The sequence below is a fragment of the Haliotis rufescens genome, unplaced genomic scaffold (assembly GCF_023055435.1).
Source record: "Haliotis rufescens isolate VD_foot unplaced genomic scaffold, xgHalRufe1.0.p SCAF_10, whole genome shotgun sequence".
NCBI classification, from domain to species: domain Eukaryota; kingdom Metazoa; phylum Mollusca; class Gastropoda; order Lepetellida; family Haliotidae; genus Haliotis; species Haliotis rufescens.
Genome location: NW_025963780.1, coordinates 19,610,627 through 19,637,373, shown reverse-complemented (window position 1 = coordinate 19,637,373; position 26,747 = coordinate 19,610,627). Strand labels below are relative to the sequence as shown.

General features: G+C 41.0%; 1 protein-coding gene across 3 annotated transcripts in view; it reads right to left on the bottom strand.

Moving 5' to 3' along the window:
• The window catches only part of LOC124143106, a 60,627-nt gene that overhangs the window by 11,354 nt on the left and 22,526 nt on the right, over nucleotides 1-26,747 (bottom strand). For all 3 annotated transcript variants that reach the window (XM_046511930.2, XM_046511932.2, XM_046511931.2), the window contains exons 2-12: nucleotides 18,197-18,740; nucleotides 17,461-17,608; nucleotides 12,963-13,099; nucleotides 12,117-12,252; nucleotides 7,965-8,060; nucleotides 6,243-6,373; nucleotides 5,493-5,590; nucleotides 4,627-4,711; nucleotides 3,281-3,352; nucleotides 2,960-3,058; nucleotides 1,633-1,791 (exon numbers count right to left, since the gene is read on the bottom strand). In XM_046511930.2, coding sequence (XP_046367886.1) covers nucleotides 1,633-1,791; nucleotides 2,960-3,058; nucleotides 3,281-3,352; nucleotides 4,627-4,711; nucleotides 5,493-5,590; nucleotides 6,243-6,373; nucleotides 7,965-8,060; nucleotides 12,117-12,252; nucleotides 12,963-13,099; nucleotides 17,461-17,608; nucleotides 18,197-18,517 — 1,482 coding nt within the window. In that variant the 5' untranslated portion in view covers nucleotides 18,518-18,740. The remainder of the gene's footprint in view (nucleotides 1-1,632; nucleotides 1,792-2,959; nucleotides 3,059-3,280; nucleotides 3,353-4,626; nucleotides 4,712-5,492; nucleotides 5,591-6,242; nucleotides 6,374-7,964; nucleotides 8,061-12,116; nucleotides 12,253-12,962; nucleotides 13,100-17,460; nucleotides 17,609-18,196; nucleotides 18,741-26,747) is intronic.

Here is a 26,747-nt window from a genome sequence, read left to right as displayed (position 1 = left end):
TACGACAAGCATAGTCACCTTTTACGGCAAGCATGGTTTGCTGAAGACCTATTCCACCCCGGAATCTTCACAAATGAAGAAGCAAGACATTCAATACCATACTACAAAAAGAGGAAATCACCTTCGGGTGTTTTGGACAGATATGAATGTAGTTGTATAGGTTTAAAGTGTTAACAAATGGTAAAGTGAGTGAGTGAGTGAGTTGGGTTAACGCCGCTTTGAACAGTATCACAGTTATATCCACATCATGTCAGCATAATGTGGGAGGTCATCTCGAAGTGATGCATGTGTCAGACATTTAGCACTTTGGTGAAACTCGTGAGCACGGGTATGGTGCTGACAAACCTAGAAACATAATCGGGGCGAACTGGGATTGGAACCAACGATCATAGATTTCTGGCGTGCCAAAGGGACGCAACTCTGAACAGCTAATTGCGGCGACTGAGACGACTGGGTCACCTGTGCCCCTGACAAATGATACAAGATAAGAGATATTTAGTGCGCCACACAAAAAATGGATGGGGATATATAGACGTTGATTCGAATGTTTGAGGAGCAAATCACAAATCCGATTGCCTGAGTACGAAGGGGCTCGGTGGCATGTATGAGTAAATATTGTGTTCCCTATTTCTCTGGTTGGTTGGTTGATAGACAGACAACATGAGCGTCAATAGCAAGGCTTCCTTTGTCCCATTGTCGTGTCAGGTTTCAATTGAGTGCGGTCCGTGTAGCACGTGAACCACTCCAAATTTGATTGCTTGATGACGCTACTGTGGCAGCAATTAATAAATGTATTATTTTCGTTTATGTTTTATCTTTCAAAGGCAAGTGATGTGGATTCGTGTGCGTATATGTGCACCAGACAGCTACTGACCACATCCCTAACCGATACCTTTATCCAATATTCAGAAAGATCGTGCACTGGACGACAAAGCATTCCAAGCTTAGGCGGATAGAGTGAGTGAGTATTGTTTTACGCCGTGTTTAGCAATACCACGGCGAGGGACACCAGAAACCGGGTCTTCGGCATGACGAGCGAACGCTTTAACCAAAAGGCTACCATACCCACGCCACAGACAGACAGGGGAATGACAGTTAAATCCGATTTTTGGTATATTTGACGTTAAATTCCACATGCTCCAAGAATATTTGCAGCCATGAACTGTTTTCGATTGAGTTTGATGATCTCGCATTTGTTCAGGGTTGCTTTCGAACATATGGTCTTCAAGGCCGTTGTTACCTTTTTTTTCACAGGGGGGGTGGGGGGGTGGGGGGTGGGGTGGGGGGGGCAAATATTTTTAGAAGTATCACTTGTCCCCAACTTGTATTTTTTCATGTTTCAAATAAAACTGTTTTCTATATAATAAAATCACAGCCAACTGAAAACAGATTTAAATATGGGCTGAGCTTTGTTAGTGATATCATGAGCACGCCTGACCACCCGATGCTTGACCACCCGATCCCATTAGTCACCTCTTACGGCAAGCATGGGTTGCTGAAGACCTATTCTTACCCGGATCTTCACGGGTCTCGTGCTAAGCATTACCAGTATGGACAAAAAGCCTGTCATCTCACAAACAGACGTGGTGTTATGGGAGTTTTCATACTCCATTGGTATAATGGTCTCATCACCTCCACATAAATCCTCTTCACATTCGTCAGCAAAGTCGACTGTAGGCAGTCCAAGAACGTGAACAGGTTCTTGACTTCCTTTCTCTGGTAACCAAGGAAACGGGTCTGCAGACAAATGCCATGTTCCTCTATGAAAGTGACAAGCTCGTTATACTTGATCTGCAAAACAGAGGACAATTATGAGATCAGTTGTTGAGATATACCCAGTGATCTAACAGTCCAGAAGAACCCGTTCTGGGTGGGGTTTTTTAATTATAAGGTGGTTCATCGTTGATTAATAGTTATTTGAATCTGAACGCGTTGGGGGTGTTCAATCAACGATGTACCATCTCAAAACTTAAAAACAGAATAAGTTTTTTTCCATTCCATCATGACTAACATGCGGTATTTTTCAAAACGGACTTTCTTTTCTTACACACGTACACAGTGAGTGATGCGGTTAGAAGTGGTTATCGCTCATTATCTGGACGGTGGCTCCTGTGAACATTAACTGCCAAGCAAAAGAAAGTATATACAAAGTATACGGTGACTAAAAATAAAACAAACAAGAAATGGTCATTCACAGGTGATGTATTTAATTGTGTTTTCAGTGTTTCGGTGACTGTTTTCAGTCCAGTAACGTTTTGATAACGTTTGTAATTTTTGTCAAATCCAATTGTCAAGTGTATACCTTTTCTGTCCGGAAGCTCAGAACCTGTTTCATCAACATCGAGAAAAACAAAACTTGTGTCGTTGATATTAACCAAAATAAATTTTTTTGATTATAACAATTTTATATCCGACACACAGCCTTGTTTTCCACAACTATCCAGACACAGAGATGACTACATCTGTGTGATCCAGAGCTACAGATAAGCAGCGTATTTGCGTAAACTACCCCCCCCCCCCCCCCCAAAAAAAAAAATATTCAAAACCCAATTACTTTCAATTAACATGCGTACAGAAAAGCATGCATTAATTGAAAAATTCAAATGTATAAAAACAGCACGCGTAAATACCCAATGAAGATTCTTCAGCATGCTTACAAAGGAGCTAATTTCCGAAACACAATTACGAGCTAATTTACTTTCCGAATCAAGCCTATATATTTAGAACAGTTATCATGGTTATATACATCTCAAACATTATTTCATTTTTATCCAAATCTTAAAATGTTCACTCTTTTTGGGGAAAACCGAATAGAGTTATGAATAGATGAGTGAAAAGCCAATTGAAATAGAAACCCTATAGTGAAAATCCAATTGCTTAAAAAGTTATCTGGAGCTCTGCAGTGATCACAATGGTCGTTCTGGTGGGGTATGTTACGAATGATTGAATGTATGTGTACCTGGCCGTTTCCATCTTGATCGAGGATCTCAAACGCCTTCTGTACATCCACATCCTCACCGAAGAGGATTTCAGCCTGACTCCGGGGAAAAGCCTCCTCCTGGGGTAACATTGAGTGAGTTAGTGAATCGGATTATCGCCCATTTAAAGAGTGTTTTAATTATATCATAGTGTAACAGCTTAGTTAATACACATTTTACGATACTGATATCATATCATGTGGACATGTGATCAGATTATACTGCCTGGCACAATGCACTTATTCAATGGATGTTTTCGCTGGTAAATGCTACTACCTGATTTAACTTCAAAATTCACTCACGTCTTTGAATGCATCCTCAAGCTCCTTCCTGTCTATGACGTCATTGTCGTCCAAGTTATGTTTCTTCAGCACCTGTGACAAAATCAGTTCGAGCAATAAGTTTGGGGTTTTGGGGGTGTATTTTGTTTGTTGTTTAACGACGCAAAATGTTTAATATATATAACGGTGGCCTGTACATAATCGAGTCTGGACCAGACAATCCAGTGATTGACATCATGAGCATCGATCCAAGCAATTGGGATACGATGACATGCATCAACCATGTCAGCAGGCCTGACCATCCGATCCCATTAGTCGCCTCTTTTGACAAGCATGGGTTGCTGAAGACCATTCTAACCCGGATCTTCACGGGTGTCCAATAATATGTGAGTGAGTGAGTGAGTGAGTGAGTTGGGTTTAACGCCGCTTTTAACAGTATTCCAGTTATATCACGGCGTGTCAGCTTAATGTGGGAGGAAAGCCCAAAGTGATGCAGGTCTCAGACGTTTACCACTTCGGTGGATCCCACGAGCACGGATATGGTGCTGACAAACCTAGAAACATAATCGGGGCGAACCGGGATTCGGACCCACAATTATAGGTTTCTGGCGTGCCCAAGGGACGCAACTCTGCACAGCGAATCGCGGCGCCTTAGACGACTGGGCCACACGTGCCCTCCTAACAATATGTTCAAAAGATTCATTTTCATAAGGATACTTGTTGAGTAAGCCTCATTTAGGAAGTGTACATTCAGTGAGTGAGTTATTTGAGTTTACCACGCTTAGAACATTATGTCGCAATAGTTCGAATATGGGAGGAGAACCTAAAGAGACGGACCATGTCCTTGACCAGTGCCACCAGTCCTCGGTGAAGTACGGAGGGGCGTCCCTTGGCTTGTGTTCGAAGGAGGGGAGAGTGTCATGGGTGGCACAGTAGACTACGACAACGCAATTACCGTTTATGCTCAGGTTGGGCAGCACTATGCCCATGCTTGTGTGTTTCACCAAAGTGGAAAGAGAGACCTGCATTACTTTGAGCTCCACCACCACCACTACCACCCACCCCCCCCCCCCCCCCACCCCACCCAACCCCCCACCCCCACCCCCACCCCCCACCCCACCCCCCCACCCCACATGTAGCTGACGCGCAATAATATTATTTAAGCACTGTATAAAGCGGCGTTAAAATCACTCCCTCACTCCTCGATGCTCATAATATCAATCATTGATATGTCTGGACCAGACCGATTACGTCAAACCGCCGTCATATAGCTGGAGTGTGGCCGAGTGCAGCATTGAACAACCAACCAACCAACAAACAATCAAACAAACACACAAACACAGCTCCATGGTACAGAGTAGTCCTACCTTCAAGAAGGCGTCCACCGCCCGCGTCACTCTACAGTGTTCTCTCTCAGCTTTCTCTATGTCCTTTTGTTTCTTCATCCGTTGACTAGTCAAAGAAAATAACAGTAGATATTATTATTAATCATGCAACAACAATATTCTTTAACTTTGTATTTGAGCATGTGTCGATACCCAAAGATATTGGTGATAAACACATGTTTTTATCGATGCAAGACTGTTCAGATTGTGTCTTTGGGGAACATATGACATTGAAAATTAATTTCACATTTTGATTATGTGCGAGTCATATACATGTATTACTTTCGTTCTGCTATTAAATATTGGGAAACATTTAACATCCACACCTACGCATTGTTGTAGAAAAAAATTATTAAATCTCAAAATTATGAAATACTGCATAACACCAGTGTATTTCTCCTTGAAGAACAGCGACGTTATAATATTTGCTGACGCATTCACATTGTTTATACCAATATCTGTTTAATTGTAATATGCATTTATCCTACTATATTTCACAGGTCAAATATATTTCGTAGAAGAATGTATTTTTGACCTTCATAGGGCATAAAACAGTCTGCCGGGGGTGTTATACCCAACATGTATTTCGATGGGGTACCTCATATGTCTTTAGGGGAACTCAGCGTGCCCAGGCGTCTAAGGCGCCGGAAATCACTGTTCAGAGTCACGTCCCTTAGGCCTGCTAGAAACCCACGATCGTAGTTTCGAATCCCACATTTGCCTTGATTAATATGCTTCTAGGTTTGTCATTCTCATCCTCGTGAGGTTCATCAAAGCGGTAACCTGCATCACTTTGATCTTTCTTCCCACATCAAGCTGACACGTCTTCAAACGTGTGGTGTACGTACATATAGAGCTTGGTGTCTTCCTCCGGCCTCTCCGGTGACAACACTCCGATCCTCTTCTCCAGGGTGTACCTCAATACGTCTCTCTCAGTGTCAGCATACTGAAATAACATACGTCAGATCTGCCATGAATTAAGAAAAAAAATCGATTCGAATTGGTCAATCAGAGGTATCAAATCACTATATCCACCGCTGAGTGAAACAGCCGATTTAACAGCCGCATCACCACGGAAGCTAATATTAATAGAAAAGTATTTCTTTCTCAGTCATTGTTGGTATTATTTTATTGTACGTTACACCTCCGATCCTGGACTGACATATAGTCTATGAAATCTTTTATAACACAATACATTTCTCTCCTCTAAAATAAAAACAAATAATTTTCCTAGCTGCTTAAAGCTGTCTGGAGCTGGTTAGACTTGAATATTTAACTAGATTGGTTGTGTTTTGAAAACATTAATGTTTTCCACAGTTATGGTGCAGGACTACCTGGATGGTTAATAACGTCGTATATAAAAAGAGTGAGTGTTGTTTTATATGGCGGTGACAGCCTGCATTTTTGTTTAATTTGTCACGACAGCATGTAAATGAGCTTGGTCGGGAAAACCAATGGTTGACTGCAAGAGCAAGGATCCATGTTATGATGATGGTGATGATGTTGACATTAGTGTGTAAACACGGGTATATTTGTATACATTATCCTGTTTAAATTGTATGTTGGACATTGGCGTAAAAGGGAAGTCGGATACTGACCAGGAGGAGGCCGAGAGTTTTGGGGTTGTACTCCCCGAACCTGTTCTTCCTATCGAACAGGCGCGGTAGATCACTCAGAGGCTGAAGTCTTTGGATGAAACTGTCTCCTTGCGCCATGGAGAGATACCAGCCTGGAATACCAACCAACAGATGTTATATGTACAACAGACGTCGTGGAGAGATACCTGCCTAGAATACAACCATCAGATGGTATATGTACAACAGACGTCGTGGAGAGATACCTGCCTAGAATACAACCATCAGATGGTATATGTACAACAGACGCCATGGAGAGATACCAGCCTGGAATACCAACCAACAGATGTTATATGTACAACAGACGTCGTGGAGAGATACCAGCCTAAATACCAACCAACAGAATGATGTTATATGTACAACAGACGTCATGGAGAGATACCAGCCTGAAATACCAACCAACAGATGTTATATGTACAACAGACGTCGTGGAGAGATACCAGCCTAAATACCAACCAACAGAATGATGTTATATGTACAACAGACGTCGTGGAGAGATACCAGCCTAAATACCAACCAACAGAATGATGTTATATGTACAACAGACGTCGTGGAGAGATACCTGCCTAGAATACAACCATCAGATGGTATATGTACAACAGACGCCATGGAGAGATACCAGCCTGGAATACCAACCAACAGATGTTATATGTACAACAGACGTCGTGGAGAGATACCAGCCTAAATACCAACCAACAGAATGATGTTATATGTACAACAGACGTCGTGGAGAGATACCAGCCTAAATACCAACCAACAGAATGATGTTATATGTACAACAGACGTCGTGGAGAGATACCTGCCTAGAATACAACCATCAGATGGTATATGTACAACAGACGCCATGGAGAGATACCAGCCTGGAATACCAACCAACAGATGTTATATGTACAACAGACGTCGTGGAGAGATACCAGCCTAAATACCAACCAACAGAATGATGTTATATGTACAACAGACGTCATGGAGAGATACCAGCCTGAAATACCAACCAACAGATGTTATATGTACAACAGACGTCATGGAGAGATACCTGCCTAGAATACAACCATCAGATGGTATATGTACAACAGACGTCGTGGAGAGATACCAGCCTGAATACCAACCAACAGAATGATGTTATATGTACAACAGACGTCGTGGAGAGATACCAGCCTAAATACCAACCAACAGAATGATGTTATATGTACAACAGACGTCATGGAGAGATACCAGCCTAAATACCAACCAACAGAATTATGTTATATGTACAACAGACGTCATGGAGAGATACCAGCCTGAAATACCAACCAACAGATGTTATATGTACAACAGACGTCGTGGAGAGATACCTGCCTAGAATATAACCATCAGATGGTATATGTACAACAGACGTCGTGGAGAGATACCAGCCTGAATACCAACCAACAGAATGATGTTATATGTACAACAGACGTCGTGGAGAGATACCAGCCTAAATACCAACCAACAGAATGATGTTATATGTACAACAGACGTCATGGAGAGATACTAGCCTGAAATACCAACAAACAGAAAGATGTTATTTGTACAACAGACGTCGTGGAGAGATACCAGTCTGGGATACCAATCATGGGTTGTCTGGTCCAGACTCGATTATTTCCAAACTGATGTCATACTGCTGGAATATTGCTGAGTGCGGCGTTAACAACAAACAAACAAACTTACCATCAAAACAATGGATGGGGTAGTTGCAGAGTATCCCCCCATCCACAAAGAGATCAGTCTCCCCGTACAACGTGTACTTGGTGGCAGTGAACATCCCTGCAACGAAAACCATTCTTTCACCATCGTGAAGGCATAAAAAAGTACCATGATCTTTCTGACGATACACTGTACATGTCATCGTATTCCAATTGCGTGGATCGATGCTCATGATGTCAATCACTGGATTGTTTGGTCCAGACTCGATTATTGACATACTGCCGTCATATAGCTGTAATATTGTTGAGTGCGGCGTTAAACAACAAACAAAGAAACAAAACACGGAACATGACAAACAATTAACTTATAAAGTACCAACATAACAATTATATAACACATACATACCATACTTTTAAAGACCTTGATCCAATATGAGTAACAATTTAAAATGCAAATGTTCCTTCAAAGGCCTTGAATGTTCATGTCAAGCCATAATGAAGATTTAAAACAATAAATGTCATGTTGATATCAGCTGGCAAAAACTAAACTTAAATTCAAATATGGTAGACAATGATACACTTAATAACTCAAATGATGTTACAGAACAGCCTATTTTTTTCATATTACTATAGTTCATTTGTCATGTTACAGATTAACTATGGTAATGTGAAATAATCTGGTTTTCTTCTTTTCAGTTGTATATAATGCGAAAATCCTTGATTCATCCTGCCCAACCACCATGCAATTTTCACAACAACTGCCAAACATTAAACTGATATTCAAATAAGGGTAACAATTATATGAAGCGAATATTTCACCAAAGATTAATTATATAACCGATCCGTGAAGATCCCATCTTCCCGAGGTAAGGGAATTAACTGACTACAAAAGTCCACCCTTGCCGAACTACTTTAGAATTTCGTGGCTCGATCGTAAGGCCACCAGTGGCTATTACGAGTTATGTCCCTTCTATGTCACTCCTACTGTCTAATCAGATTCCACCTCTCACATCTATGGGCGGCAATTCGGTCAGAAAATACAAAGTTGAAATAAAGGACAAAAGTACGCAATAATAGTCAAATGTTACGAATAAAGTATTAAATGTTACTTATAAAGGTCAAAATACAAAACAAACAAACGCCGGTTAAAAAATACAAAGTTGAAATAAAAGTCAAAAGTATGCAATATAATAGACAAATGTTATGAAAAGAAAGAACAATGTGTACTAAAGAACGTCAGTGCGCACGAAAGAACACTGAACTGCTAACGGACGTTGACAATAAAGAACGCCAGATGGCGCTGCAATTTGTAAAACATTCCGAGTTTAATCAGCTTGTTCCCCTGTGCATTTGATAACTGCATGCCGAGGTGCACAATGTATTTCGTCATTCAACGTGCACCCACTGCCTGACGTCACATCCTCACTTTGACCAAATGACCTCCATACACATCGAATGCATTTGCTTATAAAAAATGTCGGCGTCAAGACGACCTGATCAATAATCAAGATCTATATTGTAATAAAAACGGGTCTTGCCTCGCGACGCGCATCAAATCATTTGAGCACCATGATTAAAAACATGAAAACATTTGGAAAATATCTCGCGGTACACATGCTTTGCAAATCCTGCATTCGACCGAAATCTGCACGTTCAGATCCATGTTTTATACGAACCGGATGTCTAGTTTGTAACGCGATTTTCATCAAACTATGCCTAGGCTCGTTAGTCCAGCCAAAATGCAACTCCGGAATTCCGGCCTTGTTCGGCAAGGGTGCAATATGGACTTTTATAGTCAGTTAACTCATAACTTATGTGTGGAAACATAAAAGGTGACTATTCTTCTCGAAAGAGGCGACTAGCGGTATCGCGTGGTCAGGATCGCTGAATTGGTTGTCATCGTATCCCAACTGCGTAGATCGATGCTCATGGTGTCAATCACTGGATTGTCTGGGCCAGATTCGATTATTTACCTGCCGCCTTCAAGTAGCTGGAATATTGCTGAGTGAAGCGGTAAACAAAAAACAAACAAACAAAGTAATCATCAGGTGAATAAACTAAACGACGGGTCATTTTGACATGACACGTTACCATCAGAGATAGCTACAATAACAGCATCCTTGAGAGGAACATAATTCAGTTATCAATAATGCTGCGACCTTATAGCCATGGTCCTCTGAGCACATGTGTGCAAACCATGTTTTCTTCAAACGTGATTCAGCTTGACAACAGGTTCTGATCCGTAATTTAATAAATGAATGTTTCATTCTTGACACTGAATCGGATAGAAACGTTCAATGCTTCAAATATCTCTTGTGCAATCAAACAAGTGTCATCTCTAACGCTGCATCAGTGATGGTGGAACAAAGGATCGCACAACGCCAGGCTGTGAGAAGGTTCTAAGTGTCAGAGTAATGAAGTTACAAGAGAGGAACATTTTATTAACATTGCCTTGTGACAACCATCTGGTGAAGATATGGTTAACACGAGTGCTGAGTGATGGGGCAACGGCTTTTCACACGGACTTAAAGCTAGTAGTGTAAAGTGATCATCGCCTTGGCCGAGAACGAGAACCTGCTATCGCCAATACCGACACGGTCTCAAATTTCTAGTCTCAGAATGACAGGGTGGTATTTGATGACAGAATTCAGCGTTGCGATTTTTTCACAATTCAAAAAATGGCACAAGAGATTGAAAATCCTTCGATTTAAAAGTATGCATATTCATATCGCACAATTCCCTATTTACAATTTCTAGCTTCTAAAGACAAGGCAAATATAAGCATTCATTTTATTTTCCTTCATTCCAAAACAATCGTCTCTGTGAAAAGGACTGGCTGCTATACCAGTCTAAATGGACTCTTACTGAACTTTATTTCACTTTAAAATGCCTTAAGGGTGCTTTTAACAGGTAATTAGAGGTAGCTGTTGGACTTCAAGTGGATTTTACAGTATAAAACTCTTCGTGTATTTGTTTTAATATAATTGTTAAATTTACCTATTTAAGCAGTAGGATTGCTTTCAAATGTACAGTTTGCTATAAAAAAAAAAACAGTTCACCTATTCCATATAAGAACAAAATCCTCATCATGAAGGGAACATTCTGTATACAACTTCCTGACCAATTGGAAAAACGCGACCTCACTTCCTGAGATAAATTATATTTTAACTGCATGTCAATAATTAATCAATGCTTCACGTTGACTATGGACTGATTAGATGAACTCTGTGCCTGAAAGGCACCAATACAGGGGAGTCAAGTGGTCAGGCATACAAGTTGGCATATCCAGGAGCAATGACCATTGTGTCACAAGCATGCAGGGCATGACGGGGACATTTTGGACGGAACTGCTACACCACAAATCTACCTGAACATCGACTACAGGATAAATCACAGAATATATGACTATAAAAATGAAACTTATGAATGGCCAGACCATAAGTCGTGTTTACGTATTTCAAACAGAAATATCCAAACACTAAGTAATATTCTGGAAGGTTATTTTTTCAGTCTGAAAATGAAGACATCTCCAGGATTCTCTCTATTATATATTAAACGACAATTTATCAACGACAAATGTTTCAATATATCTTTCAGAGTCTACATCTTTGTCCGTGATTTTCATATTCCTTTTCGGAAGGTAAAATTAAGTTATAAAACAGTTGCTTTGAGGTTAAAATCCTCAAAAACTCTTGAAAACTCTTGTATAACAATATCTAACACTAAATTTTTTATTTCTTTTCAACCGAACATTATATTCTAGTTGGTTTTGTTTGGTTTTTTTTTTTGCCTTTTGCAAAACCAAGAACAGGCAAAGCAACCCACGCTTGTCGTAAAAATCAAATATGCTTGTCGTTAGTAGTGACTAACGGGATCGGGTGGTCAGGCTCGCTGACTTGGTTGATGCATGTCATCGTATCCCAATTGCGTGGATCGATGCTCATGATGTCAATCACTGGATTGTCTGGTCCAGGCACGATTATTGACAGCCCCCAGTCATATAGCTGGAATATTGCTGAGAGCGACGTTAAACAAACAAAGAAACAAACGGCGACAAAAAGTGGTGTTTTACGTTAGTATTTTCACACATTCAAGATATTAATCATTGTCATTATTAGATAGTAAAAACATGAAAAGGGGTCTTCAGTTTTAAAAACAGGATAAAAACCGGCTGTACCTGGAATGGACATGGACATGCGCACAGCGACTCTGAGTGGCATATCCGGTGTGGTTTTGGGGTGGCAGTATTCAGTGTTCATCAGGTTCAGATTGGTCACTACCACGCACAGCTCGCGGCCATACTTACTCTTCAACTGAAAAGGAGATAAGTCAGATGTTATGTTTGATTGTGCCGATGAACCATGCACGTCTATTGTCACTACCGATGACAGAACGAGTGTCACTGGCACAAATTACGTTATTTCTAATACCAAATAATTGATACCAGACAACTTTACTGTTGTTTCTACAAGCTTCTGATACATGAAGAGGAGGACGAGGACGATGGTGATGTTTTAGGGTCATATTTCTATCTGTTATAAACAAAATATTTATACCCCGAATGAACTTTGCAATCAAATGTTATCATCGGCTGTATATAGTTATAAAAGTCTATAAGTTACTGTTGCTTTTATAAGAACAGTTGATTTGTTTTATGGCGTTGGAACATACCTTGAATGTTTAAACGAATGTATGCATTTGTGCCTTTTACACGTTCAGATGAATATATTTTAAAGATAAAACCGAAAGAAGCTCTTCAACTTGTGGTTAAAAAAAGAAAGAATGTTGAGACAATCTTTTTTATATGTAATTTTTCTTATTACCCTCCTACATTCTCACATTCCCACATTCCCATATTCCTATTATTTAACATCCGTGTGTGAAAGGCCATAGCCTGCTTTCTGAAAGAACGTACTCTATGTGAGGGAATTGTTAGGTACCTACAGAGATTGGAAGGTATGGAAAACGGTGTTACATTTGAAATATACCAACCATGAGCGTTTTCTAGACATAGATTGATTACCTGTTCAAATGTGGTGTCAGCTGAGCCAGTTTTATCCTTCAGTTTGGCACCAAACCACTCAAATATCCTGTTACCAGGGTTCCAGCCATAATTCTTGAGCAGGTTGGGCAGAAGACTGCAGTAGCCACACGTATGATCTGGAACAAACAGCCACATGTAGGTATTATGTGAGGGTTAGGTTTAAGGTTATTCACATATTCAGTAGCCACACGCATGACGACCTGGAACGAACAGGCCATTGTTGGTGTTTGGGTTAGGGTTAATCACTAACATCATTAGCCACACGTATGACGGCCTGGAACGAACAGGCCATTGTTGGTGTTAGGGTTAGGGTTAATCACTAACATCATTGGCCACACGTATGACGACCTGGAACGAACAGGCCATTGTTGGTGTTTGGGTTAAGGTTAATCACTAACATAATTGGCCACACGTATGACGACCTGGAACGAACAGGCCATTGTTGATGTTTGGGTTAAGGTTAATCACTAACATCATTAGCCACACGTATGACGACCTGGAACGAACAGGCCATTGTTGGTGTTAGGGTTAGGGTTAATCACTAACATCATTGGCCACACGTATGACAACCTGGAACGAACAGGCCATTGTTGGTGTTTGGGTTAAGGTTAATCACTAACATCATTAGCCACACGTATGACGGCCTGGAACGAACAGGCCATTGTTGGTGTTTGGGTTAGGGTTAATCACTAACATCATTAGCCACACGTATGACGGCCTGGAACGAACAGGCCATTGTTGGTGTTAGGTTTAGGGTTAATCACTAACATCAATGGCCACACGTATGACGACCTGGAACGAACAGGCCATTGTTGGTGTTAGGGTTAGGGTTAATCACTAACATCAATGGCCACACGTATGACGACCTGGAACGAACAGGCCATTGTTGGTGTTTGGGTTAAGGTTAATCACTAACATAATTGGCCACACGTATGACGGCCTTGAACAAACAGGCCATTGTTGGTGTTAGGGTTATTGTTAGAGTTAATCACTAACATCATTGGCCACACGTATGACGACCTGGAACGAACAGGCCATTATTGGTGTTAGGGTTAGGGTTAGGGTTAGGGTCAGAGTTAATCACTAACATCATTGGCCACACGTATGACGGCCTGGAACAAACAGGCCATTGTTGGTGTTAGGGTTAAGGTTAGGGTCAGGGTTAGAGTTAATCACTAACATCATTGGCCACACGTATGACGGCCTGGAACGAACAAGCCATTGTTGGTGTTTGGGTTAGGGTTAATCACTAACATCATTGGCCACAAGTATGACGGCCTGGAACAAACAGGCTATTGTTGGTGTTAGGGTTAGGGTTAGGGTTAGAGTTATGGTTTCGCTTAATCAGAAAGCGTCAGTAGCCACACGTTTGATTTCGAAAAATTAGGTACCCTGAGTCATTGGTAGCAATTCATACTAGCTATTTTAATTTAGCCCAGGATGTCTGAATTTCGTCCACAGTGTGCTGTTCAGTATAACGCGTAGTATTGCAGCCACAGCTTTGCATTGATGTAGGGATGTCAAATGAAGTACAGATGTTAGTGCTTACAATCTTGTAACTGTTGAAGCTTGGGAGCGAATGATTATTGCTTAACGTCGTATCAGCAATCTTGCAGCTATTCACGGCAGAAGCACCACCGTTTACACATTCCGGGTTTTGATTACCAATTTTGAATGTACTGTTTCAGTATACTTCAACTGACTGGAAGTGTGAAGAAATGGTTCAATCTGACAGTCAAGAGTTATTTCGAAGAAATTCCCGTTTTCCTGAAACTAGCTATAATATGCTTGTTTAGTAAAGATGTGAAACCCTTCATAAAGAACACATGACTTTTTTCATAAATATTTTTGCGGGAAAAAGTAGCTTAGGATACAGTTGAAAAAATATATATTTATTCTGAAAATAATTGATTAATATTTCAATTCATATTCATGAAGACATCTCCTCAAATTAAGGTCGTGATTCACAGTTGTACGTGCATTTTCATGCACGGCGCACAATTTGAATGTATACTTGTTTGTTGGGAGCATGATACTTTTTAATGTGAACAGCAAACAATGAATGTTTAGCCAGCAGGTGCACATAAAACCACTTTTGTTTTAACCTTAAATAACGCTTACGCAATGACACGACTTGCTGAAAAACAAGGTCTACGTGACGTGGGCATGTTGCAGACAGAAATGGCGCAAAACGAAGTTCCAATACATTTTAATGTTCATCGAAACACAATGTCGCCTCTTTGGAGATATTGTCTACAGCAGGACAACATATGACTTGCCACGGGACGGTCGTCAACGTGTGACGTCACTTCAACAATACAACCATATTCGGTTGGTGTATCTACAGAATCGACACTAAACAGCCACATCAACACCTCGGACAATTCCTGGGATGAGACAAATCAGTGGCATAACCGTACGCAGCCGGTTGAGGGAGGACTACTTCCGGCCCGACCTCCACTGATGCGCCCAATTTTGCTTCCACGTCACGCATAGCTTGGCGTAGACAGCATCCGAGGTTCGGAAGACAAGACTGGGACAGTGTACAGTTCACAGATGAGTCCAGGTTTAAACTTTACAGTTCTGATGGTCGTGCAATGGTCTACAAGAGAACGTTTTAACTACACCTGTGTTACTAGACGTCGTCAGTTTTGGGGTGGAAGTGGAATAATATGGGGTGGCATCACAAGTCACGGGAGAACACAACTCATCCTTGTTAATGGCAATTGGCAAGGCGTACGCTACCGGGACGCGTCTTTGGGGATCACGTTTAAATGCAGAGGCGTAACGTCAAATTGCAGCAGGATAATGCACCTGTTGTAACAGACTTTCAGAGGCAGCATAACATTGCTCTTTTCTCAAGACATCTCCCCTCTAGAACATGACTGGGATGAGATGGAACGTCAAAGGGTTCGAAAACTCTAACAACAATTAGCTTCCCGGAAAAAAATAATTACTTTGGCAACTTTAAACTCCTTGTTTGTGGTTGATGGCCAGCCCACAATTACGGTAAGGAGATCATTACACTTGACAAGGTTATATGTGTCCAGTGTGAGTGAGTGAGTCAGTGAGTGAGTTGGGTTTAACGCCGCTTTTAACAGTATTCCAGTTATATCACGGTGTGTCAGCTTAACGTGGGAGGAAAGCCTGAAGTGATGCAAGTCTCAGACGTTCATCACTTCCGTCAAACCTACGAGCACCCGTATGGTGCTGACAAACCTAGAAACATAATCGGGGCGAATCGGGATTCGAACCCACAATCATAGGTTTCTGGCGTGCCAAAGGAACGCAACTCTGCACAGTGAATCGCAGCGCCTTAAACAACTCGGACACCCGCGCCCCTTATTCAGTGTGAGTTTAAAATATCTATAATATAATATAATTTTTTCGACAGTTCAGTCCAAAAGGAAAGTATAAACAGTGTTCAAGGTAAAACGGAAGGCATATTTTAACCATCATTAAATGTCAAACTTTGCCTGTCAATTATGAAATTACTTTAGATGGCTAGGGAACCATTTACACTGTATTGAATCCCAAGTGGCTTTCCCCTCAAAATACAGAAGTTCGCGCTATTGACTTTCTGAGTTACGGTTTTAAACACCCCTCTGCACGTTAACCCCGATGGCAAGCCCCGCGGGTGTTGCTCTCTCTTGGACAAAACTAAAAGAGAGTTATGAAAGGGAAAACATTTGTACTTTCCTGACTGAGAAGGTTAATGTGATGTAAAACAGTCTAGTGATGAGTGTCCCGTAGACTTTAATATAAGATTTGATCATTAGAAAGTATTGTTTTGTATGAAGTATTGTTTTGTATCTATGATTTTGTGTATTTGATTCTAAGTTATGGTATCACGTGTGTCCAAAATTTTGTGTATTCGACTCACTGAGTGAGTATTGTTTTATGCCGCATTTTGCAATATTCAAATAATTGACGAGCGAGGGTTTTAACCTTCACGTTACCTCACCGCCCTCGACTGTTTTGTTTTTTTCCTATTTAACGCCGAACAAAGCAATATTCCAGCTATATGACGGCGGTCTGTAAGTAACGAATCTGGATCAAACAATCCAGTGATTGACATCATGAGCATCGATCTACGCAATTGGGATACGATGACATGCGCCAACAAAGCTAGCCTCGCTAGTTGCCTCTTACGACAAGCTTAGCATAAGCATCGGTTTCTGAAGACCAACTTACCTTCCGCTCTCCATGTAGACGCTTCATCCAACAGACCACGGAGGCGGTCTTGAGGCAGCAAGCAAACACTTATGAAATATTTCTTTATGAAAACAGTGTGAGTGGTGAGTGCTACAGACAGAGCAGGTCATACTTACCCTTTATACGGTTCGACCATGAATATTCGCAAAAAAAAATTCAAATATAAAAATCTATGATTGCATGTAACAGAAAAATATGTTCATACAATGTGCCAATGCGGTTCCATTGTAATCAAATACTATCTGGCTTTGTGTATTCTCACCTAGAAATATATCTGCAAGATTTTGTCCCAAGAAGTCTTCGATCTCGTACCAACGGTATCCGACGGCGACCAGACACGCCACCATGGCTCCAGCGCTTGCCCCTGCCATCCGACGTAATTTGGGGAGAGCACCAATTTCCTCCAGGTACTGAAACATGATGGTTGTGCAATACCTTAGGGGCCAACCCTTTGATAAAATTGATGTCTTGAAGCTCAGGCTATTTAACCGTTGGGTGAAGTCAAATAGGTTTTATTGCCGCGTTCAAGATTGTTTGACTTATATAGGTGATATGCATGTACGTGTGGCTGCTTGTACTCGCTCACACAACCTTTGAATACTCTAGGAAACACGGGCATTTAACATTTAACCAACATTGCTAATGAATACACAATGCCATTTAAAAAGTGGTCAAATGTTATAAATGTTATATTTGGGATAACTTTCTTGGTAAAGTACAAATTCTAGTACTTTGGGGGAAGAAAAGTGCGAGAAATTGTACTTTACTAAGAAAGTGTTATCCCGAATATAACATTTGTTACATTTGACCACTTTCTAAATTTGTACCATTGTAAATAGTTTTAACTGAAACTTCCCCTATACAACCTTCCGCGGTGATCAAATCAACATTTCGAATCAGAGGTTATTATTACGATGTAAAACCTCTGATTAACCAATCAGCAATGGATCTTCTACAAGCAATGATAGATTTTCCTGCATACACTCTTGAAGAATTACCTTTAGTGCTCCACAATGAGCCAGGCCCTTGTTTCCTCCCCCCTCGAACACAATGTTCTCGAAGGGAAACTCGTAATCCTTAGGGTCAACACACGAAGCCTTGTGGTCCACCTCGTCAAGACTGGATGTATTTCGGTCAATTCCTGGTCGCTTGGTGCCGCCATTTGTAATATTTGAATTGCCCGCGCCATCGTTGTGTTTGTCGCGCTGGGATTTGTTTACAACGGTCTTATCTCTCTTCAGACGGGATTCAATGTATTTATGGCGTTGTTTCTGAATTTTCTCCTTCTCCGTTTCCTCACTGGAGTAAGCGTTCCCCATATCCCCAGCTTGCGGACGACCGATATACAGGAGCGGTGGCTTTGTCGTTATCCAATCACTTGCTCACGTGACATCTATAATCTACTTACGTTACGCTGATAATATTCCGTTTGGTGTCATTATGACCAAAAGAAGCAAAGTAAGGCTGTGTCACTGTAGTGTTTCCGTGTTTAGTGCTGTTGCCCCGCCTTCAGTGATAAAGGTTTCAGACACGTGGGCCAGTCTGGAAAGATAAAATAGGTATGAGAGTTCAAAGGCCGAAAGCATTTGTAGATACGACAGACAGGGCACATACCATACCTGTGTAGACACCAGCCGTATCTGGTATTAGATCATGTTGCCCCTGTGACTAGCCCTTGCCCAAATGGGAATGTCAGATATCTTAACGCCCATATCTTAACGTGGGGCGGTCGGGTAGCATAGTGGTTAAAGCGTTCGCTCGCCACGCCGAAGACCCGGGTTCACTTCCCGACATGGGTACATTACGTGAAGCCCATTTCTGGTGTTCCCCGCCGTGACATTGCTGGAATATTGCTAAAAGCGGGGTAAAACCACGGGTGGAGTGGGTAGGATGAGGGGCTTAGCCCTGTGATTCAAGCGTTCGCTTGTCACGCCGAAGACGCGGTCTCGATTCCCCACATGGGTAGTGTGTGAATCCCATTTCCGGTGTCCCCCGTGATGTTGCGAGGACTCTGCTATAAACAGCGTAAAACCTTACACACTCACTCACTCTTATCTAGGGACATACGTGGTCGAGTTACGTCCCTTAGGTGTGCCAGGATCTGATCGTTGTTTTCAACACAGATTCGCTCTTGTGTGAGTAACAAATCCGTTCTTATAGGTTTCACTTTGGATTTTTCTTTCACCGCTAAGCTGGAGCGCCCAGATGTAACAGAAGTACCGTTCAAAGTGGCGTGAAACCGAACTCATTCACTACCTTGACTTTTCACATACAGAACGTCCTCTTGGTCTTGTGGTAGAGCGTCCGCCCGGAGAGGGGAAGGTCATGGGTTTAATGCCCGCCCACGACATACCAAAAGACGTTAAAAGATAGATCTTGTTGTTACCCTGTCTGACGCTCGGAATTTAAGGGCTAAAACAAGGACTGGTCAGCTTGGAGTCACTATTCTGTGTCTGAGTAGGGTAATCATGTTAAACTGCGGCATAGTATCTCAGTGGGCTAGCACTTTAAGATCGGCATTTGTCTGGACTAGTACAAGCACACACACACACACACACACACACACACACACACACACACACACACACACACACACACACACACACACACACACACACACACACGAGAGCGCGCGCGACACACACACGTACATACACACACAATTTATTAGATAAAGTAGTGTATTTGGTACGAGTCTTTAATCCAATATTAAACATATATATTACCAACTGTTTGATTGGCATTCTAGAACTTGGTTAGTAAATAAGAAAGCATAAATAACGGCGTAAGAATCTACATTTAAAAGTCGTAAATTCAATAAACGAGCAATTGTTATCCATAAAGTTGTATGTTTTCTTATATATAATATCATATTTTACCGAACAGTATTAAAAAATAATTAGCAATAGACAGCTTCCAACGATCCATACAACTAATTAATTTATGCACACCCATATTACAAATACTGAATAGGATTTCAATGATATCAAGCTCCTTTATAATAAACTGTAAACTCTGGCGATTACAGTGATCAAGATCTGTAGTTAATACGTTCCATCATGCATTCAATTTTAAACTTATTTGTCAGTCCCAATTTTTTTACAGCAGCATGCATTTGATAGTCTACAAGAGTGTTTCAATAACCAAATCAGTTGGGTTCCATATGCTATGTTTGTTGCAATGGTGAAAGGAGGGGACGATCGATAACACAAGTACACTCCTGGCAGTTTAAACACATTTGGTAAACTATTGCGACCTTGAAGGAACGATATGCTGATCCCACAGGTATGGCTTAAAGTGACGATAATTGAGCAGCTGTACCAGAACACCACAGAGCATACATTACACATCCTCCCGAGGCAAGTGAGTTAACTGACTTTAAAAGTCTAGTTTTCCTTGCCGAACTTGGCTGGAATTCCTGGGCTCGATCGTAGCGCCACCTGTGGCTATTTCGAGTTATGTCCCTTCTATGCCTCGCCTGTGGACCAATCAGATTCAACCTCTTGCATTTGCTTCAAATAGATTGGCGGGGCCAATCAAGACTCATCGATAATCAAGATCTATATTGTGATAAAAAGGGTCTTACATAGCGAAGTGCAACAAATCTCGTGAGCATCTTCATTACAAATATGAAAAGTTAGTCCAGCCAAAATGTAACTCCATAATACCAGCCTAGTTCGGCAAATGTGGAAACTGGACTTTTATAGTCAGTTAACTCTCTTGCCTCGGGAAGATGACATTACAAGATAAGACAATTGGTTTACCATTGTCTACACTCAAAAAGTAGCAGCTGCAAGATATATGAGGTTGTTCTCACTTTAACTCTGGGTGAGCGGTATGATCCAGCCAAGCCTTGTAAATCTGAACCACATTGCACCTCACATCACCTTATTTGTAAATTAAAAACAATTTGTTCTATTTCTAGCCTTCTTTAGCGTTACGATCATGACTGGGTGCGTTTACTATTTTGAGTAGGCGCTGGGGTGAGTTCGAAATGTCAGCTTAAAGGAAGCCATCGACCGATGAAAAACGGCTGGAGGGCTTTAAGTAATACGCCGCTTTTAGCAATATTCCAGCAATATCAAGGCGAGGGACACCAGAAATGGGCTTCACACATTGTACCCATGTCGGGAATCGAACCCGGGTCTTCGGCGTGACGAGCGAACGCTTTAACCTCTAGGCTACCCGACCGCCCCCATTTCTGAAAGAGATAAGGGTAACTGTACTAAAGATATTCGTTTAAAAAACAAACAAGCCTCTTGTTCATACAACTGTGTGTCGGCGAACCAATGATAGGTCAGGGTCATCAGAGTGTCAGATCAATTATTATGCAAAGTGGACGACGTGTACGACCTGCATACGTTTCAGGTATCGACACATGTACCTGACCTGGTTGTCACATCGGAGGTAAACTCAGCTCGCCCTACAAGTGAAGAGGGTGATGTTGTTTCACTCCGCCACAGTATTCGAGCCTCTAAATAAACGCGTCTGAGCCAGACAATTCTGTGACATATTATGAGCAATGGTTCACGCCGTCGGGGTTTAAGAGCACGTATTCAACCAAATCACCGAACCTGACCATCCGGCCCACTCGCCTCTAACAACAAGTAACAGATTGATAGGGGCCTGGGGTATGGTATCTCAGTAGGCTAGCACTATAAAACCAGCATTAGTCCGTAATAATACAAACGTGCTTGAGATTAACTGATTAACTGAATTAAAAAAAAATTTCTCTCTCTCTCTCTCTCTCTCTCTCTCTCTCTCTCTCTCTCTCTCTCTCTCTCTCTCTCTCTTTCTCACACACACACACACACACACACACAGACACACACAGACACACACACATGTACACACACACACAAACATAGCTATGTACAAAGAAGAGAAAGGCATGTGTTCTACTTACATGTACGCCTGTTTATATCCCCCTTCGCTTTGTGTTGCTACTACTGTATGCATTCCCCTTCTACATACTAACATTATTGCTATACATTCCACGCACCATGTCATTAATAATACAAGCATTCCTCGCATCCACTATGACAATAGCTGAATAATATTAACCAATACGTTGTATATGTATGACCCACGGCCACCATCAAAAGCATATAGTTGTCCACGCATACTGAGTCGCTCATTCACACAATGAACATAATACTGCATGGCTTTATTGCAGAAATACGCAGTCGTTTTTAAATGCAATCTACGTGTGTTTGGAATTGATAGTACAGGCGTGATGTTCCGTCCACCCCTCCCCCTCCAAATATGAAAGTGTTGGTCCCTTACCAATAAAACCGGCACTGCACAATGTGGTGTTTTGAATAGGACCAGTGGTAGCATAGACCCCTAGCACTCTTGCTTTCGATAAGGTCATACCAATTGATGTTCTTGGATGAGAGGAGGACAAACAATGGAGATTGATACCTAATATGTACCTTTGAGGTTCAAACATAAGTCATACATCTATTTTACCTTCCCCATCAAAGTCTGATGAGGAATGAACATCTGAAGGTACATTTCCTCAACACATGTGTAAGGAACACTGAAATTGCAAGAATTACAATATTATTTCTATGTTTTTTAAACTTGAGTGAAAAGATTTTCGAAATCATCAGATTTGTTTGTGTGTTTGTTTGTTGTTTAACGCCGCAATATTCCAGTTATATGACGTCGGCCGGTAAATAATCGAGTCTAGACCAGACTATCCAGTGATTGACATCATGAGCATCGATCTACGCAATTGGGAGCCTGACCACCCGATCCCGTTATGCGCCTCTACGACCAGCATACGAAGTCATTAGAAAGCCTGTGCTCACCTCACCTCACCTCAACTCATCTCACCTCACCCCGCCTCGCCTCACCTCGCCTCAACTCACCTCAACTCAACTCACCTCACCTCACCTCAACTCACCTAACCTCAACTCACCCCGTCATCACGTGATGTGTGTTGCTTGCTTCCCTGGCTTCAGCAATTATATATAATCTGCGTAATCCCATGGGGTGGATTGTGATTTATTAGAGTGCTTGATGATCTTATTCGTTTTGAAAGTAGCCCCGCGATGGAGGATTAAATACAATTTGAAAATCTGATCAATATGTGGCATTTTAGAAGTTGCATAACGTTATCCTGTAAACAAATGCCCGAAGTTTTACATTAAAACATTATGGGATTACGCAATGAACCGTGTCCAATCCGCGAGGTACGCAAGCAGGGTCTCGGTCCCCGGGAATGGGCTAATTGCTTGGCGTGACCCGTGGGTTGGGTCGTTCCTTAAAGTGCGCACGACATATATATATTTTGAGAGAGAGAGAATACTGAAATAATTCAGTTAATCTCACGCTGACACAAACACGTTTCCAAGGCAACCAGACCTTGCTGCCTATGTTGGTGGGCAGCCGGTAGCACAACACCTGTCCACTATCCACGGAGAGTCTGACCATTATCTGAATGTGTGGTCAACTGGTCAATATATACATCAGGGAGAAACATTCACAGAAAGGCCAGAGATTAGACCAATGGTAATTCCACTGTAATTGTCTAGTCTATGTGATGCTCTTCACTGATGGAGCGACCCTTTCATGTTTTACGTGGCTTGGACTTTTAATCAGTTCCCCAATATGCTGAAAAAAACCAGATTGTCAGGTTTTAAAAATAATTAAATGACATGCTGGCCATTCAGGATTTTCTAAACAATAATGAGTTGTGGTCCCCAAACATTGCTCGGATCTAAAAAATACGTTTACCCTCAAAACTGCTTATGTTCTCAGTGGGTAAGCCGTTCCGCTAATGATAGGAAATTTGACCCTTCAAGGTAGAGTTGTGATTTTATGGCAGTTGTGTAAAAGCTGACGTCGGATCAGATGTGAGTTTGCAGTAGAAATATAAAGTGCCAGGCAAATGAAAGTGGAAAATTTGAAAATGGGAATTGACTCAAACAGTACACGGCTGAAAACTAAATGGCCAAATCACAACTATGGTACCCGTAATAAATAAATCACAATCGAAAACCATTTCTTGTTTGTTTTATTTAAGCCACCATTAAACGTGGGAGTATAGACCTTTGCCGAACAGTTTTACTGTGGTGTAACTGGTGAAGCTATTCCTTGAAGCGCTGACTATAAATGTTCACTCGTAAACAAATATCCCAGATCCCCCTCCCCCCTCCCACCACACACACAAGAAAATCCAGTGGTCGGTACCCAACGCAGTATGACTTTAACCTTGATCTGATATAAAAATCCGTTTAGACAAATGTCGAATCACAGTTATCGTTGTTAATCGGGACTCTAAATGAGATTCTTCATATGCTATGTCATTCATGTCAGTGTAATCGGATGCATTGTCAATGAAACATCACCATTCAAGATCCGCTTACAGCCATATCAGATTGGTTCATACAGCCCCTACTGATTATCAAGATAATTGTGTAAATGGCACTATATTTATCCATGTAAACGACTCTTCGTGTTATCGGCATATAATCGATGTGCACTACAATTAGTATTCTCCATAATGGACTGGGTGTTAGTTGTGTAAAGGCTGGAACAAAGTCACAGACAAGGACACCGACTCTGTAACGTCATGTTTGTCCAGTTGGCTGTCTGGCTCACACGCTTGTGTTGCTTCACAATCCATTTTAAAAACCAAACTCCTGTGGAAATGGAAATATACACAAAAGCAACATAACGCAGATCACGTTCGTTTTTATCGTGACGTATGCAAGCTCAATTTCATCTGGTTGTAGTTAAACGTGTACTGTTAGTAGACTGGGCAAAAGATGGATGTCATATGCTTTGTAATTATTTTTATACTTGTAACAGAACTAAATAAAATATTGCCTGGAACGTGTTTCTCACTGTCAATAAAATCTCTGAAATGTCTGGTTATTTCCATGCCACAATAGAGACGTACAGTAGTTTGAAGTGGGTTTTCTTTTAACAGTTTGACCTTTGTGTTTACCCGATACGCACTGCAATGCTACCCGTGTTTGTCAAGACAAGTGGTTTGTTTAAAGTGAGTCCTTTCTCTTCTTTTAATGCTCGGTTTCAGGATCTTTTTCTACCAAAATTTATGGACGGTGTAGAAATATAATTTGGAAATGAAAAACAACAAGAGAAGAAAAGTTTACAATATTTGAAATTCTGTATTTTCCTTTTGACGTTTTGTGAGGTGAGATGAAATGGGTTTTAACATTCAAAATTCAAATTTCGTTCAAAATTATAGTACTTATATGTTGCACTTATAAATTAAGGACCACATTTACTCCCTTTAAGGCTAGTTTTCACAATTTAGAAATTGAATGCGATCGCAATTTTAATATTAATCGCGAATTTAGACAAAAGAAACGTTTGCAAAATGAATATCACTTTGTGTTAATTTGTCAAGCTTATAGACATCTTAGGCAAAGTTTAATCAAATCTAAATTTTACATCTTTTTGCGTAGTCTCTCTTTAATATTAGAGCATGGTCATATTAAAATATACCTCCATGCTATTCAGTACATAAGCGCAAACAAAGGTTCCGTTCCTTGATTCGACACATGGGAATGTCGTGATTTGATAAGACTGAATACTGTCAATCGTAATCGTCCTGAAGTAGTCCTCGCGTAGCACCAGCACTACAGCAAGTAGAGTTGACTGCAATTGGGACAAATGAGACGACAACACAAGAGTAATTTATCATCAATCGGACATTAATTTCTCGTTAGCACTACTCCGATAGAGAAGCAGTAATGAGAAGGTGTTAGACGTTCTTGTCGCCCAGTTAAAGGTAGCTATCGAGTGATACTCAAAGGCTGGACGACCTACAATGCGTCCCAGAGGAACACGTCACAAGTGTGACGACTCCCAGTTAAGATATATTATATGCGTTGAAATACCCACGATTTTGTATGCTTTTTTTTCCATGGCGGGTCGGAATGCGGGTGTGTTAATATGTTGAATGCGTGTAGTTAGATCGTAAAACTCTGATGTACATTAAATAGCCACGAATCATGTTTTTCAGCTAAATAACAATTTTCTTTAAGAGACCAATTCATAACTATTGTATTCAGAATTAAAATAACTGTTTCTTGTGAGAGTTTTTACTGTAATGGGCTCGCTTTTGAGCAGGGGTCAGATGGGTCGAATGACAGACAACACTAATCTAAACCAGGCTTCTAAAGAAGTACATGAATGCTATTGAATGAGTTTAATGGGATTAAGACCTCTGGCAAAGGCTCAATATGTGAATCAATTATGCATGTGTATATGTATGCATGTTTGTGTGTGCGTGCGTATTTGTTTGTATGAATGTATGTATTTTATTCTGTGTGTGTGTGTGTGTGTGTGTGTGTGTGTATGTGTGTATACATTTCGCTCTATATGTATGTACATTTCATTCTTTGTGCATGTTAGTTTCGCTATATATGTACATTTCACTCTTTATGCATCATAATGTATATTTCACTGTTAATGTTTGTACATTTCACTCTATATGTGTATTTTCATTTCACTCTATATGTATGTACATCTCACTCTATATGTATAAACATCTCACTCGATATGTAT